The sequence below is a fragment of the Hyla sarda genome, chromosome 5 (genome assembly GCF_029499605.1).
Source record: "Hyla sarda isolate aHylSar1 chromosome 5, aHylSar1.hap1, whole genome shotgun sequence".
Classification (NCBI taxonomy): Eukaryota; Metazoa; Chordata; class Amphibia; order Anura; family Hylidae; genus Hyla; species Hyla sarda.
The window spans coordinates 60423438-60443207 of record NC_079193.1 but is presented as its reverse complement, the minus strand read 5'-3'; the positions used below and the strand labels follow the sequence as shown (position 1 = coordinate 60443207).

The following is a 19770-nucleotide window of genomic DNA, read 5'->3' as shown; positions in this document are numbered from 1 at the left end:
ACTTCAGAAGCTAATAACTATTGGAGGGATTAAGATTTTTCAATAGAAGTAATTTACAAATCTGTTTAACTTTCCGGAGCCAGTTGATATATAAAAAAAAGTTTTGGCCTGGAATACCCCTTTAAGATCCACAGCAGAGCTTCTCTGCACAGAATCTGCTCCCAGTGTTGTGGATCTGATGCTAAGGATTTTGTTGTGGATTTCATTGTGGATTTTAGGCTGCATTCAATGATTGAGAGATGAAGAAATAATTCAACTTGATGATTTTCCCGTGGATTTCCTTGAATGAAATCCGCAAGACATACGTCACATCTTAACATACCCTAAAACCCTAAAAGAAAAAGTTCTGGTTTCATATAAATTAAGCAACTTCCTAATATACTTTGGGAGGAATTAATCATTAGCGCAGATTTTAGCGCAATGTGAAACCTGCTGCGCAAGTCTTTCCCAGTTTCTGCACAAAATGTATTATGTTGTGCACATTACTTCATAAATTTGAGAAAAAGACAGAAAGCCCCTGGATAGTGCAAAAGAGAGTAAAAAGCTCACACACATTCCTGCGCCAGGTCACTAAAGTACATTAGTGCAAAAGTAAATTCAGTATACTAACTGATGCATCTGGAAAGTATGCGCACAACTAGAAAAATTACAACATAAAAAAAGCGCAACGTTAGATAAGTCAATGCCTGAAATAAAAACACACTGCACGCGCAATTTTGCGCGTGCAGTGTGTTTTTATTTTGGGCATTGACTTGTATAATATAGTAATTGATAAACTCCCCCCTTTGTGTTTTCTTCTCTCACCAGTTCCAAGACCCCTGCTTGCTGTCATTAAAGGGGTTATCCAGGAAAAAAAATATTTTTTTATATATCAACTGGCTCCAGACAGTTAAACAGATTTGTAAATTACTTCTATTAAAAAATCTTAATCCTTTCAGTACTTATGAGCTGCTGAAGTTGAGTCGTTCTTTTCTGTCTAAGTAATCTCTGATGACCCCTGTCTCGGGAACTTTCCAGAGTAGAAGCAAATCCCCATAGCAAACCTATTCGGCTCTGTGCAGTTCCCGAGACAGACAGAGATGTCCTCAGAGAGCACTTTCGTCAGACAGAAAAGAACAACTCCACTTCAACAGCTGATAATTATTAGAAGGATTAAGATTTTTTAATGGAAGTAATTTACAAATCGGTTTAACTTTCTGGAGCCAGTTGATATATAAAAATATATTTTTTTCCCTGGAATACCCCTTTAAATAGCATGGATACATTGTACCAAACTATCATAATGAGAATAATCTGACGTCTAAGGGTAGAAAACTTTCCTCTGTTTAAAATCATTAGGCCTCTAAAGGTTTTAAGGCTCTGGGTGTAACCAATAACGTTCCCTTCCACTGACAGCTAACAGAGTTCTTGAAAACAGTGAGGAATTATATTTTAATAATTTTTTATGATGCAATGATAAAGCTGCGTTTACATAAATGGGAGACTCTATAATGCCACGTCTTATATATTTTTAATATATTGAACTGTTTTTAGGCAGGTACCACTACTATGGCCAACATATCACTTAATACACTACACAGTGATAAGTCCTATCCATTTAAGGCTTCAAAACTGAGCTGCAATTTCCTACATTCCTCTTGCTGACCCTGTAAAAGTGCTAAATAGCAGAATCAGAGCACTCGATCAATAGCATTTCTTTTCCTGGATGAACTGTAAGCAGTGTATGTTGCTTCGGTATAGTGGCAGGGGAAAGTTGATGGATATTGGATGTCCCTGGAGAGAAATGCAAGCGCAGTAATTACATTTTAATCAAGAATGTTCACTTCTCAACACTGACGGCATTACTACATATTAGTGTTTATCTCCGAAGTCACAGCTTCTCTGCGCTACTTACTCTTCACCACTATGCTGGAAATTAGGAGAAAAAAAAAAAAAAACATCTCAACCTCATGTTATCATACACTGATCTATAGAATGCCCTTGCAAATGAAATAATGCAATGTAATCAGATAACCCTAATACAGGATCAATGTCGACGTCCAGGCGATTTCCCTTATTGACGTAAGAAATATCATGATCACACAAATATGACAGGTTACTGACAGACCTGAATTACATATGAAATGCACAACCTTATCTAGTCCCATGTAGCATTTATTTTTTCTAGGTGCTTCGGGCCTGTGCTCACTACTACTGATGTATTTTTGAACGAATGGAAATATTTTTTGTGAAAATAAAATAATCGTAAATTTAATTAAATAAAGACTAAATAAAAAAAGAATTAAAAAAATACATTATATATGAATATATATATATATATATATATATATATATATATATATATATATGACATACGCCATTCTATGTACTGTATGATGCATGGGCCATTTGTTAGGGACACTAACCATGGCTTTGTGGCCGGCTGCCAGGCTGAAGAGCCGGCTCATTATTAAAGGGAAATGGTAAACTCTATAAAGGAAAATGTGAAAATACTGCGGCAAGTTCCCATAGCACGTCATCTGGAAATTCGGGATCTTGAGATTGTCTCTCAACTAGAGTCTGAAGCTTATTGCAGCACTGTCCAAGGAGCAATCCAAATGCTCTTGAAGAAGAATGAAAATAAGGCTTAAATAGTAGACATAATCTTACATGATGATGAAGTAACCGTTCACTAATGGAGCCGGCCAGTAAACCGGTAAAGAGCCATGAGCAGAGTTACACGCTATAACCAGGTGGTGTAAATCACATTTGTCGCAATCTAAGCTAACACTAGCTGGTGTTGGGTTGACCTTCGTTCAGCTCACTAGCTAGCACCGCTGGGTTTGACTGTTCTCGCACTCAAATGTTTTTCAACAATCCCCTCTTTCTTCTTCGTATGTGGCCTCGGCCTTTTTTCAGAGCTTGATGAAGCTGAACAGGCTTAGCTAGGGAAACTTGCATTTAGCATTAAGGTTTGTCCCACCTCGAGAGGCCACCTGGTCCAAGGTTCCAGTTGTTTGTTGAGATTTCAGACCAAAAAAAAAATTTGTAAAAATCTCTGCTTTATAAACAAGACTCCTCGCTCCTGTAAGAACACTAGACTGTAAATGAATCCAGTGGGAAGTCAATTTTCTCGTAAATAAATCAAAGGTTAAAAAAAAAAAAAAAAAAATTGGACTAATTTGAGCAGTCCGGGTATACGGAGAAGAGTGGATGGTATTGCCCTCTAGTGCCACAGAGAAGACTCACTTTTAACCCTCTGGCTTTTTACATAAGTACATTTGACAATCTGTTAGAAAAAGTTTTTTCTATCAACCATAGAAACAATTTCTATATTAGAAAAGTTTTAAAGCTTCGATGTTCACTTAAAAAAATATGTCACAAATTATTTATGGAAAAAAACAAACATACATTTTTATTTGTTCTATAATAGTCTTTAAAACTAGTTTAAAAAAAATGTCATTGGTTAAAAGAAACTTAAAAAACTGCCCATTAGTAAAGTAATGTGTAATATGAAGAGTAATTGTTTGTTCACAGTCATAACTAATGTGAGCAGGTAATATTCCACATCCTTTAAGGTCTAGGATTAATTCACTTGTATCTTAGAAGTCATAATTTAAGACATAGCCTAAATAATGAAAATCAGTTGAACATACGTAAACATTATTGTTATTGTGTTTGACACACATCGGCTGCAATGATCAAAAACCGGGTTACATAATGATGGTATTAATAGAAATCTTCATTGGTTACTCATAATGATTTTGTAAACTAGTGATTATTAGTAGTTAGACCAGTGTTTCCCAACCAGGGTGCCTCCAGTTGTTGCAAAACTACAACTCACAGCATGACCAGACAGCCTTTGGCTGTCCGGGCATGCTGGGTGTTGTAGTTATGCAACAGTTAGAAGCAACCTGGTTGGGAAACACTGGGTTAGACAAAATAGCTGGGTTTAAATTTGCATCAGAGGAAGTGGCTCCTTGAAAAAATGCTTTTGTTTTTCTTTTCTTTTTTTTTACAAAATAGTTTTTTCCAGAGGTTTTTTCTCTAAAAAATGCCTTAGCCAGATCAGATGTTAGCTAAAAGTCAAAAGAGAGATATAAAAAAAAAAAAAAAAAAAAAACTACCTGTGTTGCTCTTCATTCTGTAAATTTGTGGGGAGTTGGTGTTTTCCCCCACAGGCCTCCATATGTATTTTCTTTTGTTTGTTTTAATTAATAAATAAATAAATAAATAATTATTTAGGCCCCTTTCACACTGCCGGTATGCTCCGGCAAATTCCCCCTTTTTATATATTTTTTTGCATTTAGCCGGCCGTAATTTTGCCAGAGCATATCGGCAAATAACGGGTCCCGATAGACCCCATTGTATTCAATAGCAGACATTATTTTTACAGAGAAAAACCATAGAAAAAGACGGTGCAAGCACTATTTTTTTCTCCGGCTTTCCTCGATCCTAAAATAACGGACAGAGACATCCAGCAGTGTGAACGTAGCTTTAAAAAGGCATTAAAAAACATAAAACAAAATAAATGCATATGGGAGATGTGTGTTGTGTTTTTTATTTTTATTTTTGGATGTTCTTTGTGGTATTTTTTCACGTTCTACAAGAATAATATGATCAATAGATCGTGTCATTTTTAATGGCAAAAACATCAAAGACAAAAATGCAAACAAAAAAATTACAAAAATTTTTAAAAATTTTTTTAAAAAAAAGTAAAAAAATACTGGTGGTTTTAGAGTTGATTTTAAACCCAAAACAAAAATCACACACATTAAAAAAAAATAAAAAAAAAAGTGAATTGTGCTCCGTTAGTAGCATAGGAATCTGGGTGACAGGATATCATGTATTGTCTTGTGAGCAATTTTAAAGCAATAACTAGCCTTGGTGAACCTATAGGTCTCTCCAGTCCCAAGCATACAGTAATGAATCTCTTATTTTTGTATATAAAATAAATGTACCGAAATGTGAGAAAGTATACTTTAAATTTACCAATCTAATTGTCAAAACCCCAGAGAATGGCAGGGAATGTTAATTTTATTCTATACATTTTATACTTCTGTGTATACATAAACCAAGTATTCTTGCTTGCCTTCTGGAGCATAATGTTAGCCCAAATTAAAACTCCTATACCTGCATTGTGAGGTCCGGGAAATAACTCAATGTTATTCACTTTGCATTGGGAGCTGTCGTATTATCTACCTAATTGGAGGTAAACATGACAATATTCTATGTAAAACAGCGCGGGCCCCTTTATCTGTGTGGGCAGAAGTCAATTAACGTCTGTTTATCCCAAAGAAGAAATCTCAGATTACAAGCTCCAAATACACCCACTGGTATGAGTGCAAGAACGGTGGGATGACACAAAAACATTCAGAAATTATTTTTTACCTCCTGTAAAATGTAACGGTGAGATTGCACTCTATAACAACCAAAAAGTTCCTCAGCTGTCAGATTGTAGCATTAAATAAAACAGTAAAGACAAACGATGAGATCTACATGATCACAACATTTATGCACTAAGCCTATTGCATTTGCAAAGACAAAAAGTAGGGTAGGTAGGAGATCAAGGGAACCTGAAAGGGATTTATAAAAATAAATGTACGGTAGAATTTACTCCTTAACCCCTTAAGGGCCAAGCTCATTTTGACCTTAAGGACCAGGCCAATTTTTTTTTTTTTGCATTTTCGGTTTTTCCTACTCGCCTTCTAAAAATCATAACTCTTTTATATTTTCATCCACAGACTCTCATAAGGGCTTGTTTTTTGCGTGACCAATTTTAATTTGTAATGACATCACTCATTTTACCATAAAATGTACGGCGCAACCCAAAAAAATATTATTTATGTAGGGAAATTGAAAAGAGAAATCGCAATTTAGCACTTTTAAATGCTGTACACTTTACGGTAAAAATGACATGTGTTCTTTATTCTGTGGGTCAATATGATTAAAATGATACCCAAGTTATATGCTTTTCTATAATTTTACCGCTTTAATAAAAATCTCAAACTATTTTAACAATATCAGGCTGCTTTCATACTACAAAATTCGTTCGTTTTAAAGATCCGTCTGATGTTCAGTCATGAAAACCCTGCAAATCTGCCATTAAACGGTCGTTAGAAAATCCCATTATAGTCTGTGGGATTTTAACATTATCCGTTTTAATCCGTTATAGTCCGTTATTAATAAGGGACGTTATTTTGTGACGGGAGAATGAACGGAAGAAATAGCGCATGCACTATTTCTCCCGTTACCATCTTCCATCACAAAATAACGTCCGTTATTAATAACGGACTATAACGGATTAAAACGGATAATGTAAAAATCCCACAGACTATAATGGGATTTTCTAACGGCCATTTAACGGTAGATTTGCAGGGTTTTCATGACGGAACATCAGACGGATCTTTAAAACGGATTAATTTTATAGTGTGAAAGCAGCCTTAGTATGTTTGAAATTGCTCTATTTTGCCTACCTATAACTATAATTTTTCTGTATACAGGGTGGTATGAACTCTCATTTTTTGCGCCGTGATCTGTATTTTTTATCGGTACCACTTTTGTTTATATTTTACTTTTTAAACACTTTTTGTTCATTTTTTTGGACTTTTTTTTTCCGTTTTTACGTTAACGCCGTTTACCATACGGGATAATTAACATTATATTTTGATAGTGTGGACATTTACACAAGCGGCGATACCAAATATGTGCATAAAATTATTTTTTTACGCTTTTTTTGAGGTAAAATGGGATAAAGGGACGATTTACATTTTTATTAGGGAGGGGATTTTTCTAATTTTTTTTACCTTATTATTTATTTTTAAATTTTTTTACCTTTTTTATTTTTTTTACACTTTTTATTTTACACTATAAGTTGATTGCTAATACTGTTCAGTGCTATGCATAAGGCATAGCACTGATAAGTGTTATAGGCAATCTTCTGCTCTGGTCTGCTTGATCTCAGACCAGAGCAGAGGACCCCTGTAGACGAATGGAGGCAGGTGAGGGGACCTCCGTCCGCCATTATGGATGATCGGATCCCCACCATTATGGATGTTTGGATAACTGTGCTGCTGCAGGTGCAGTGATCTCTATTGATCACGGCATCTGAGGGGTTAATGGCAGACATCAGCCATGGTGCGGGAAGTCCCATTTACGCCAGATGTCGTTAAGGGTACATTTACACGTGCATATTTTTTGAATATTTGCTGTAGCAGATTCTGCTACCCATTGAAGATAGTGGGCAGCAAATCTGCAGCAAAACATATGCATGTGTGAACATACCCTTAGGGCTCATTTACACAAGCGGATTTAGTTTCAAACAAAACCGTCTGAAAGGTGCAGGCTCTCTGCGGGCTGTCAGCAGCTGATTTTCATCAGCCGAATCTCCGCTGTGGCCCCCCTTAAAGTCAAAGGGGTCTGCGGCAACTTTTCCGCAGCGGAGATTCTGCTGCTGAAAATCAGCTGCCGACAGCCTACAGAGTGCCCGCCCCTTTCAAACTCTCAGCGGGAAACCCGCTGCAAGTTTGAAACAAAATCCACTTGTGTGAATGAGCCCTAAGGGTAGAGTCACATGTGGCGTATTTTTCTGGGTATTTGCTGCTTCATATTTTCCTACCAATTGAAGTCAATGGATAAAAAAAAATTTGCAGCTGATTTTGCTACCCATTGAGTTTAATGGGTAGGGATAAGCTGTAGGGTGGTGGAGACAGGGGTATACCAGTCCGCAAAGGTATAAACACCAGAGGAATAAAGAAACCCTCAGAATTCTCTGCAACTCTGGGAATTGTCAGTTATAAATGGATTTTATTATGAACCAATTACATGACAAAACGTGACACACACAAGTACAATGTAAATGTAAACTGTACCATATATATTAAACTGTTAGTTTAGGTAGAGGTAATAGGTACAACTATGAAAAAATGCAATACATAAAACCAAAACGCAACTTGGTCTCGGTACTGTTTTAAAGAGAGGCTTGAAATGCACACGTTCCGTTCGTACCGGGAATTGGGGAAACAGAGTTTCAATAGTGGTTCAATGCATATAAATTACTATAAAACTCCATGTGCATTTTACAGATAAAAGGTAGAGCTGTTACTTGGTCACAGTCACCCATTCTGCAATCCTGCAAGATATATATATATATATATATATATATATATATATCTTCCTCCGCAAGGAAACAGCACCCAACACCAGGTCCAGGTAAAGTGCAAGCTACAGGGTCTTTATTGCATCAAGAGAGACGAGGTGCTGTTTCCTTGCGGAGGAAGTTCTATGTGGATCCAGTGTGGCACACTGGGGGTTACACTGCACCACACCTGAGCAATCCTGTGCTGGAGTTCCCATAGTGATTACTCTATATATATATATATATATATTATATATATATATAGCTATACATTATACTCCCCTTACCTTTCCCACACTGCGCAGTAAAAACACAACATAGTTACTATAAGTCAATAATGGGGGAGAGTTATCAATCGCCACCAGCGATAGCCACCAATCAGATCGCTGCTTTCATTTTTGAAAAGGCCTGTGAAAAATGAAAGCAGCGATCTGATTGGTTGCTATGGGCAACTCAGCAACTTTTCCTCTGCACAGGTTTTGATAACTGAATGTGTTATAGTCTTCTCGTTCAATTACATAACAATCTATCTGGATTTACAGATATAGACAACAAGGATTTTTTTGTTAAAATAATGAATTTGAAAATTGCCTCCTAATGGTTGTTACTTTCCTCCAGGCCAATGTTACAGGGTTACTATGCATTTGTCACTCAACATTTCAGTGCTGATGGTGGTTATGCTAGTGTGGACTAATATTTGTAAAAAATAGGATTCTTTTTTTAAGGAATATCATATTCTCTACGTGATTGTATGGTTATACGGTCATTTAAATGTGTAAATATAGCTAGGCTGGGATAAAGAAAAATGTGTATTCACCTGCTGAAATTCACCACCATTTTGCTGTTGTCTACTCCCGCTGCACAGCACTTCCCGGTCTTAGTCTTGTCCATGCTCACTCACTCAGCCAATCACTGGCCACAATATTGACCTGTCTCAGCCAGTGATGGCCTAGTTCTTGTTTCAAAAGAGAAGTGCCGAGCAGCTGGAAAAGACAGTAGGCAGCTCGGAAATGTGCCGCCTCAATAGATTCAATGCATTTCAGAGAGGATTTTGCTTAAAGGGGTACTCCGCCCCTGGACATCTTATCCCCTATCCAAAGTATAGGGGATAAGATGTCAGATTGCCGGGGTCCCGCTGTGGCACCCCGCTATCACTACTGCACAGAGCACGCTCGCTCTGTGCGTAATGACCGGCGATACAGGGGCCGGAGCATCGTTCCATCACCGCTCCGCCCCCTCGTGACGTCACGGCCCACCTCCTTAATGCAAGTCTATGGGACGGGGCGTGATGTCCGCCACGCCCCCTCCCATAGACTTCGTGACATCACGAGGGGGCGGAGCGGCGACGTAACGATGCTCCGGCCCCTGTATCGCCGGTCATTATGCACAGAGCAAGCGTGCTCTGTGCAGTAGTGATAGCGGGGTGCTGCAGCGGAGATCCCCGGGGTCCTCAACAGTGGGACCCCAGCGTTCTGACATCTTATCCCCTATCCTTTGGATGTCTAGGGGCGGAGTACCCCTTTAAACAATGAACATGTGTATTCTTTCGGCAGAGTTTCTGGTCCAAAAATTCCTCGGCAGATGTTCCATAATTCTGTAGTGTGAAAGGTGCAGCAGAATCCCATTAAGAACAATTGGAAAGTTTTTTAAAAAACCTATGTAGAGGAAAGATGACCAGTTGCCCATAGCAACCAATCACATCACTTTCATTTTAAAAAAAAAAATGCCTCTGAAAACTGAAAGAAGCGATCTGACTGGTTGCTATGAGCAACTGGTCAACTTTTCTTCTACACCGGTTTTGATAAATCTCCCCAAATAAGAGGCTGCTGTACCAAATTTTCCAAGTGGAATTCCACTCAGAACATCTGTATTTTGAATAAATCCTATGTATTATGGACTATTAATTTTCTAATCTCTAATGGGGGAGATTTATCAAAACCTGTCCTGAGGAAAAGTTGCTGAGTTGCCCATAGCAACCAATCAGATCGCTTCTTTCATTTTTAAAAAGGCCTCTGAAAATGAAAGAAGTGATCTGATCGGTTGCTATGGACAACTCAGCAACTTTTCCTCTGGACAGGTTTTGAGAAATCTCCCTATTTTATGTTTGTCTTGTCTTCTCTTTCGTCTCTTGTGAGATTTTAGATAATCAGTCCTACATGCCACAACTTAGAGTCAAATAATCTACGTTGCTTAGACTAGAGAAGGTCAGGTGTATATTGGTCAGGTGTAAACCAATGTCATTACCTGCGCACAGGGGTGTGGAAATTTAATAAAAAAACTACTTGTCTATGGGACTAAAACAGAGCAAAATCTACTTGTCCCTCATGACGATCCACTTGTCCAGGCCAATTTTCACATTTTTCCTCCTCGACCCATAATAGTCATAACTACCTACTATAATGATACCTTTTCATATTTCCATAACATGCTCCGAAACAAAAAAATATATATTGGTGAAGTGAAATTGAAATAGTCAAAGACAATTTAGCAAATTTGGTGGTTTTCTTTTCTACACCATTTACCTTGTGGTTGAGCTAACATTATTTTGATACTTTAGGTTCGTCCTGATTACAGCGATACCAGATTTGTATAGTTTCCATCATGTTTTACTAATTTAGAAAAAATTCTGAACTTTTTCAAAAAATAATTTTAATTGCCATTTCTGACCCCTGTTTTTTTTGCATACCAGGCTGTATGAGGGCTCATTTTTTGCACCATAATCTGTTTTTTTTTTTTTTTTGTATCGGTACCATTTTGGTATTGATCTGACTTTTTAATCGCTTTTAACTTTTTTTCTGGGATATTATAAAAATTGCAATTCTGCGGTTTGGTATTTTATTTTATTTTTTACATTTTATGTCATTTACCGTACGGGATACATAATGTTATATTTTAATAGTTTGTACAATTATGCATGCAGAGATACTAAATACAGTATGTTTATTTTTATTATGTTTACATGTTTTTATACAGGAAAAGGGGGTGACTTGAACTTTTAATATGGAAGGGGTTAATGTGTGTCTTTTAAAACTTATTAAAACATTTATTTATTTATTTATTTATTTTTTTACACTTTATTAGTCCCTTAGGGGACTATTAGAAGGAATCATTAGATTTCTCATACAGATCAATGGAGATCCATAGAACTCCACTGATCTATGTGCTCTGCGATCCAATGATAGAGCCTAGTCCAGACACGCTCTATCGTTGACAGAACCACAGACCCAGGGCTACCTCTATAGTGGATCGCCCCCCCAACGCGATCTAAAGGGTTAATAGCCAGCCGCGGCGATTGGAAAGCTGGCATGCTGGCTATTAGTGGTGGCCCCAGCTACTGTAATCAACTGGGGGCTGCAGAGTATGGAGCGGGCATGAGACAGGAGCCTGCTCCATACACTCCTCTGAGCGCTGCCCTGCTTGTCGGGGCTTTCAGGTCTGGTACTGCTTGCCCGAAGCAGGGCTAAGGACCTGAAAAATTCACCTGCCCAGCGCCCAGAACTGCATGTCCTGGGTGTTGGGCGATAGGAATTCCATATACCTGTGTATAGTTCAAAACTATAGTACAAGAAATATGAATCGGGACACCACAACTGTCTATAATTAGTAAAGTGGAAATAGGAGCGTAAAATGAAGGGTTTTCTGCAAATGTATTGCAAAATGAATTTGGGAGGAATTTATCATTGTGTAGGTCAGTGGTCTCCAAACTGAGGACCACCATTTGCTACTAAACTACAACTTCCAGCATGCTTGGACAGCCTTGGCTAGAGATCACTGGTGTAAGAAAACTAGTTATGACTACCTTTATTTTGTGAGATGCTAATGTGTACATCATTTTATATTTATTAAATAGTCGCACAGCATTTAATAATTTTGTGCAGGTTCACATTTCCTAAAATTTTAACGGCAGTACACCACTTTCTGTGGTTTACTGATTAGGCACAACTTTGTGACTTTATCCCTTTGCACAAACATTCGCATGTGAACAGAGCATGTGTGACTTTCTCACTGGGTGCAGTAAGATGGTAAAAATACAGGGCAAACCAAAGAAGGCACATGGGAAGCTAGTACATATATAAATGTGTGTGTACATATACATGGTCCCTAAAGATACAATATTAATTGGTTCCAGGATGACCATTGTATATACAGACTATAACTTGGTAATTGATTTTGAAGCCCCAAAATGTCATTCAAAAATAGGAAAATGTGAGTAGGAAATAAAAACAAGTAGTAATAACTAACAAGAAGTAGTAGTAATAAGTAGTAATAACTAATATAGATAAAGCAAGTCATTACATACAAAAGAATGATCTGCTGGGAGCTGTAAATCACTGTCTATGTATAGGACAGGAGCTTCTTTAGGATCCTGTACAGTACATATAGTGTCCCAAAAAAGTTAAAGGACAACTGCAGCGGCATTACACTTATCCCCTATCCACAGGATACGGAATAAGTGTTTGATTGCGGGGGGTCCGACTGCTGGGACCCCCCCCCCAATCTCCCTAATGGGGCACCGCCATAAGCACTCATGGTGACGCCCCGTCTCCTCCCCGTCCCCATACAGTTCTATGGGGGATGCGGGGAGGCACGAATGCTGCCTCCCCGTCTCTCCCATAGAGATGTATGGAGGAGGCATGCCGACCGCAACGTCATGCTGCGGCTGGCACGCCCCCTGCACGGGAGAGCCGCGGCCCCGTACAGGAGATCGCCGGGGGCCCCAGCGTTCGGACCCCCCGCGATCAAACACTTATTCCCTATCTTGAGGATAGGGGATAAGTGTTTGTAACAATGCAGATGTCCTTTAAATGGAGCTGCCCTCACTGGGGGGCCAAAGAAACAGTTAAATGGGCACTCTCATTAAAACTAATTTTTGCTATTGCACTACTTATGATAAATGAAAAATATTTCTAATATACCTTGTTTAAAAAAAAAGCAGTTTTCTATGTTTTCTTTGTGCTCAAAAAAGCTCAAGAACACAGGAAGTGCAGCCTGGAGTGCTGAGGGGGGGGGGGGGGGGGGGTGTCCAACCAACAGCAAATGGCAGTTATGTGTGAGAGGAGCTATCATTGGATGAGGCTGGACACCCCCCCCCCCCCCCCCCTCAGCACTCCAGGCGGCACTTCCTGTGTTTGGACTTTGGTCCAAAGTCTGTGTATGAGTTGGGGGAAAATGTGCTCTTGAGTGTTTTTAAGCACAAATAAAACATAGAAAACTTCATTTTTTTTAAACAAAGTATATTACAAATATTTTCTATTTACCATAAGGAGTGCAATAGCAAAAATTAGTTTTAATGAGAGTGACCCTTTAACTGTTGGCACAGGAAAAGAGTAGTAGAGAACATGTAGTACCTCCCTGTACTGCAAGGGGCCGCTACCAGACACCAGTCAGTGCATGCACTTCAGTAATACAGGTGTTTTACCAGTGAATGCACATTCCGATTGGTCAGTTCTTCCAGCCATTGACATGTTTCACAGATCTGGACTGTCTGTAGCTTTGTATGTTGAGTCTGGTTTCATGTTACAATGGTCCAAAAACCATTGTATGTTGAAAATATTGTTTGTGGAGGCCATAGTAAGTTGAGTGACCACTGTACATATAAATATATATATATATATATATATATATATATATATATATATATATCTCAAAGAGTAAATTTTTAGACACGATTGCATATTATAAATATGATTAATTTCATATAATACCTCAGTTTAGATCTTTGCTTTAACAAACTGGCAGGAAAGATTTGCAACAACGCACATTTAAAGAAGATCAATTTCTTTTATTATACTAAACCCAAGCAAACTGCAACATAATCGCTGAAGAGCAGACACAGTAAGAGGAAGCTAAAGATCTACGATTGTGAATTGTGCCGCCTTGGCAGAGAAGAGAAGGTGAATGAGGGTATACCAGATCATACGCATAACATTAATCTCAAAAAAGAATTTGACTTCAGTGGCCTTGAAAGATTCCCTAAAGGAATCCTGAAGGGCCTTCATTTGCAGATTTCAATTAGCCTTTATTTCTATGCAATTATATATTAAACTCGTGTATTGTGCTGGCTATCATGATATCCCTTAATATGCATGAAAATCAAACAATGCGAAAAACAATAGTATTCAATACATTTCTGAAGGCTTCAGAGAGGGAAAGAAAAGACAGATCAAAATGGTAACCAGGAACAGAAGAGTTACATAAGATATTAGAAAGGAAAGTTTAAGGTTATGTCAGCTCTCGGAGGGAAAAAATCCAATCATGAAGGCTGAAGGATTACGCCAAAACCCCCGGCTTGTTAATATTAGCATCATCTTCAATTCAGTCACTTTTTTTTTTCTTACCTTATTCTGTACCTGCGTCCCGTCCGGATTTATCCTGAATGACCCTACGTCAATTGTCTTACTTGGGCTGACTTTCCTAATTTCATAAAGCAGCTCATCTACCATTGCCCTGCAGGCTATAGAGGAAGAAGGGAAAAAAAATTAAAAAAATATATATTTTTTAAGGATTATATTGAAATAAAAGTGAGTTACATTCATTGTAACAAATATTATTTCTATCTATGCTCAGATGGGTAGGGATTACATACTTGCTAAACATCAGCAATGCCTGTTCTGTGTCCCAGCACCTATCTACATTTACCGCAGGTGCTCCGGTTGCTTCCCATGGTCCATAACATAAAGAATAGGTTAATTGTTTTCTGACTGTATTAACCTTAATGTCTCAAGTAGGGAAATCAGACTGTAAGCCCCACTGGGGAATAGAATACCAACATGTTACATATTAATAACACTGTAATATACAGAAGAAATAAGCAGGCCATACCTGGCAAACACATCCATACACAAAAAATGCATAATAAAAACATACCTAAAATATAATATATAAATCATTTTTACATAGTTTTTCCCTTTAATTGTGGTAACTTAACCATAAGAATAAAATGTTAAAAATATTTAAGATCTAATGATATATCCTTAGGCGGTTTCTAGGAATAGGTTAATTCATTGCATGTGTAAATGACTTGCTTTATGCAAATGATGACACTTACAACCATATGGAGACCAGCATAGCATGTAAATCTCAGCGTAATTCAAGTATAAGTTGAGTATTTTTTATAGTTCCAATAAATCTCTTTTAAATAAATATATATATAAATATGTGACTACATTGGTACACATGCAGAACTAGAGATCTTCTACTATTACTGAGGCTTGTGGGACCAAACACTGGATGGCTTGTCACCCGAGGCCATCAGTGGAAAAACCAAATCCAATATCATAAAATCATGGTATCTGGAAAATGTTTTGGACCCAAACGCACTCCTGAAGTGGAGGATGAGCATTCTCTTAACTTATGAATAGCACCCAGTTCTCCTTAGTACTACCATATAAAACAGAATGCCCCTTTAAGGAACAGAGGGCCCTGCTGGGGAATTGTTTTTCTTTTTTTTTTTTTTTTTTTTTGGACAATTCCCAAAGAAATAACAATTCAGATATGCTTCCTCTTCAGCGAAAACAAGCAGAAATGGAAATGAATATTGGAGTTCTTCTGTCTCATTCTGTAGTTCAAACTCTAGGGGGTTCATAAGGTTGAAAAAAGACCAGAGTCCATCAAGTTCAACCTATAACCCTAATGAGTCCCTACTGAGTTGATCCAGAGGAAGGCAAAAAACCCTCATACTAGAGGTAAAAATTCCTTCCCGACTCCAATATGGCATCAGAATAAATCCCTGGATCAACGTTCTGTCCCTATAAATCTAGTATACATAACCAGCAATGTTATAACTCTCCAAAAATGCATCCAGACCCGTTTTGAGCTCTCTTACAGAGTTCCATATGACCACATCCTCAGGCAGAGAATTCCACAGTCTCACTGCTCTTACAGTAAAGAACCCCCGTCTGTGCTGGTGTAGAAACCTTCTTTCCTCAAAACGTAGAGGATGCCCCCTTGTTATAGATACAGTCCTGGGTATAAATAGATCATGGGAGAGATCTCTGTACTGTCCCCTGATATATTTATACATAGTTATTAGGTCTCCCCTAAGCCTTCTTTTTTCTAAACTAAATAACCCTAATTCTGATAATCTTTCTGGGTACTGTAGTCCTCCCATTCCCCGTATTACCCTGGTTGCCCATCTTTGAACCCTCTCCAGCTCCACTATATCTTTCTTGTACACTGGTGCCCAGTACTGTACACAGTATTCTATGTGTGGTCTGACTAGTGATTTGTACAGCGGTAGAATTATTTACTTGTCGGGGGCATCTATGCCCCTATTGATCACCCCATGATTTTATTTGCCTTGGCAGCAGCTGCCTGACACTGGTCACTACAGCTAAATTTACTGTTAACTAAGACTCCTAAGTCCTTTTCCACGTCAGTCGTCCCAAGTGTTCTCCCATTTAATACATAATCCCAGCCCAGATTACTCTTCCCCATGTGCATTACCTTACATTTATCAGTGTTGAACCTCATCTGCCAATTCCCTGTTCTATTCAACCCCTCTACAAGGTCATTAATAAATATATTAAATAGAACAGGACCCAAGACTGACCCCTGTGGTCCCCACTAGTAACAGTCACCCAATCAGAAGAAGTACCATTAATAACCACCCTCTGTTTCCTATCATTGAGCCAGTTACTTACCCACTTGCACACATTTTCCCCCAGCCCAATCCTTCTCATTTTATGCACCAACCTTTTATGTGGCACCACATAAAATGCTTTGGATTTGCTTTGGGTTTCCTTGTTTGAAATATGTTTAGGGTTTTCAAATCTTTAATATGTGGAATTAGCTTTAGAGAACATACTGTTGCTTTGCTTTTTACAGCGTTTTTCTGGATTTTGGGCTGGAATTATTTATAGAAAAGATTGAAGTTTTCCAGGACTTATAAAATGGTAACTACACTGCTCAAAAAAAATAAAGGGAACACTAAGATAACACATCCTATATCTGAATGAATGAACTAATCCTATGAAATACTTTCGTCTTTACATAGCTGAATGCGCTGACAACAAAATCACACAAAAATTATCAATTGAAATCAAATTTATCAACCCATGGAGGTCTGGATATGGAGTCACACTCAAAATCAAAGTGGAAAACCGCACTACAGGCTGATCCAACTTTCATGTAATGTCCTTAAAACAAGTCAAAATGAGGCTCAGTAGTGTGTGTGGCCTCCACGTGCCCGTATGACCTCCCTACAATGCCTGGGCATGCTCCTGATGAGGTGGCGGATGGTCTCCTGAGGGATGTCCTCCCAGACCTGGACTAAAGCTTTCGCCAACTCCTGGACAGTCTGTGGTGCAACGTGGAGTTGGTGGATGGAATGAGACATGATGTCCCAGATGTGCTCAATCGGATTCAGGTCTGGGGAACGGGTGGGCCAGTCCATAGCATCAATGCCTTCCTCTTGCAGGAACTGCTGACACACTCCAGCCACATGAGATCTGGCATTGTCTTGCATTAGGAGGAACCCGGGGCCAACCACACCAGCATATGGTCTCACAAGGGGTCTGAGGATCTCATCTCGGTACCTAATGACAGTCAGGCTCCCTCTGGCAAGCACATGGAGGGCTGTGCGGCCCCCCAAAGAAATGCCACCCCACACCATTACTAGCCCACCGCCAAACCGGTCATGCTGGAGAATGCTGCAGGGAGCAGAACGTTATCCATGACATCTCCAGATTCTGTCACCTCTGTCACATGTGCTCAGTGTGAACCTGCTTTCATCTGTGAAGAGCACAGGGCACCAGTGGCGAATTTGCCAATCTTTGTGTTCTCTGGCAAATGCCAAACATCCTCACAGTGTGGGCTGTAAGCACAACCCCCACCTGTGGACGTTGGGCCCTCATGCCACCCTCATGGAGTCTGTTTCTGACCGGTTGAGTGGACACATGCACATTTGGGGCCTGCTGGAGGTCATTTTGCAGGGCTCTGGCAGTGCTCCTCCTTGCACAAAGGTGGAGGTAGGGGTCCTGCTGCTCCTGCTTCATATGAACCTGAGGAAGACGCCTGCTCTGGCGTTGAAACGTGTTGTTCTTAAATAAATTGACATTGACCGTACCTTATTGGGTCCTACACTGCCTCACTAGCGGTATTGCCTTTTCCTGATTTGCGCCCAATGAGTCCCTGAGTGGTTTGGAGGTTTTCGTGTGTACTGGACATTACGCTGACAGACACAGCAAACCCTCTTGCCACAACTCACATTGATGTGCCATCCTGGATGAGCTGCACTACCTGAGCCACTTGTGTGGGTTGTAGACTCCGTTTCATGCTACCACTAGAGTGAAAGCACCGCCAGCATTCAAAAGTGACCAAAACATCAGCCAGGAAGCATAGGAACTGAGAAGTGATCTGTGGTCACCACCTGCAGAACCACTCCTTTATTGGGTGTGTCTTGCTAATTGCCTATAATTTCCACCTGTTGTCTGTTCCATTTGCACAACAGCATGTGAAATTGATTGTCAATCAGTGTTCTTCCTGAGTGGACAGTGTGATTTCACAGAAGTGTCATTGACTTGGAGTTACATTGTGTTGTTTAAATGTTCCCTTTATGTTTTTTGAGCAGTATATATATGGTATACAGGATTTATAATGGAATGTTTATTTATTTCTTTACAATGAAAAGGTTGATCCCCTTCTGAATTTTATAAATCTAAAAGACACGAGTGAATACAAAGAAGGGGAGGATGTAAAAAAATTAAATAAAAACTAATGAAAACATACAAATGAATATATCTTTATATACATATGTATATCTCCTAATAGTAAGATCTCATTTACACTTTGGCTAAAACAAACTCAAAATCTGTACTGTGTGAATCACAGCCTTAAGGGAAAACCTTTCTCAGTCACATTCATTTACTATACATTAATTCCAAGTGATTTTCCGTTTTCTCTTTTTGGTACTTAAAAGAAAGGAAGTTCTATTGTTTTTTCATTTCTTCTTCTTATTGACCCAACATAAGTCCATAACAAAGTGGTGCCCAGATCTCTGTTTAAAAACAAGGGTAAGTGTAACCCTGCAACGTTCTTTCCCATTCATACTCGTGACGGAGGTCAGAGGAGAGAAGAGAGACCACAGAGAAATCCCAAGAGATTTGTTCTGACCTTTCAGGCTGTCGATGAGAAAGGCCATCTCACGCTATACTATTTTCCAGTTATGCTCCAGTAATCTCTATATAATAACTGTCATGTGGAGACACCTTTATGTATGTGCATGTTCTTGTTACTGGATGCAAAAAATATATAAAATATTTGGGACTAAATATTTGCAGGTGAGCTTGTACATATTGTTGCTACATATAGATACATACAAATTAAAAGCTATGTGTCTTAAAGGTAGAAACTAATAACAATGTCATAACCGCAAACATTTAGAGAAGCCTAACCTTTACTCAATAACCTGTGTTGTTCCCTATAAAAATACCTAAGCCTTTATCTTCAAGGCTCTTTAAAAATGCAGTTTTTCTACCCTTAGAGCACAGTCGGAATTAAATTATGACCAATTCAGTCAGGAAGATCTGTACGAGACAGAAATTATTTTACCTTTAAAGGGGTACTTCGGCGCTAAGACATCTTATCCCCTATCCAAAGGATCGGAGATAAGATGCCTGATCGTGGGGGTCCCGCCACTGGGGACCCCCGTGATC

The 19770-nt window shown here is 38.9% G+C and overlaps 1 protein-coding gene across 5 annotated transcripts in view; it reads right to left on the bottom strand.

The window, feature by feature from the left end:
- Positions 1-19770, bottom strand: part of CNPY1 (canopy FGF signaling regulator 1) — a 151824-nt gene that overhangs the window by 53131 nt on the left and 78923 nt on the right. For all 5 annotated transcript variants that reach the window (XM_056519584.1, XM_056519583.1, XM_056519586.1 and 2 more), the window contains exon 3: positions 14455-14570. In XM_056519584.1, coding sequence (XP_056375559.1) covers positions 14455-14570 — 116 coding nt within the window. The remainder of the gene's footprint in view (positions 1-14454; positions 14571-19770) is intronic.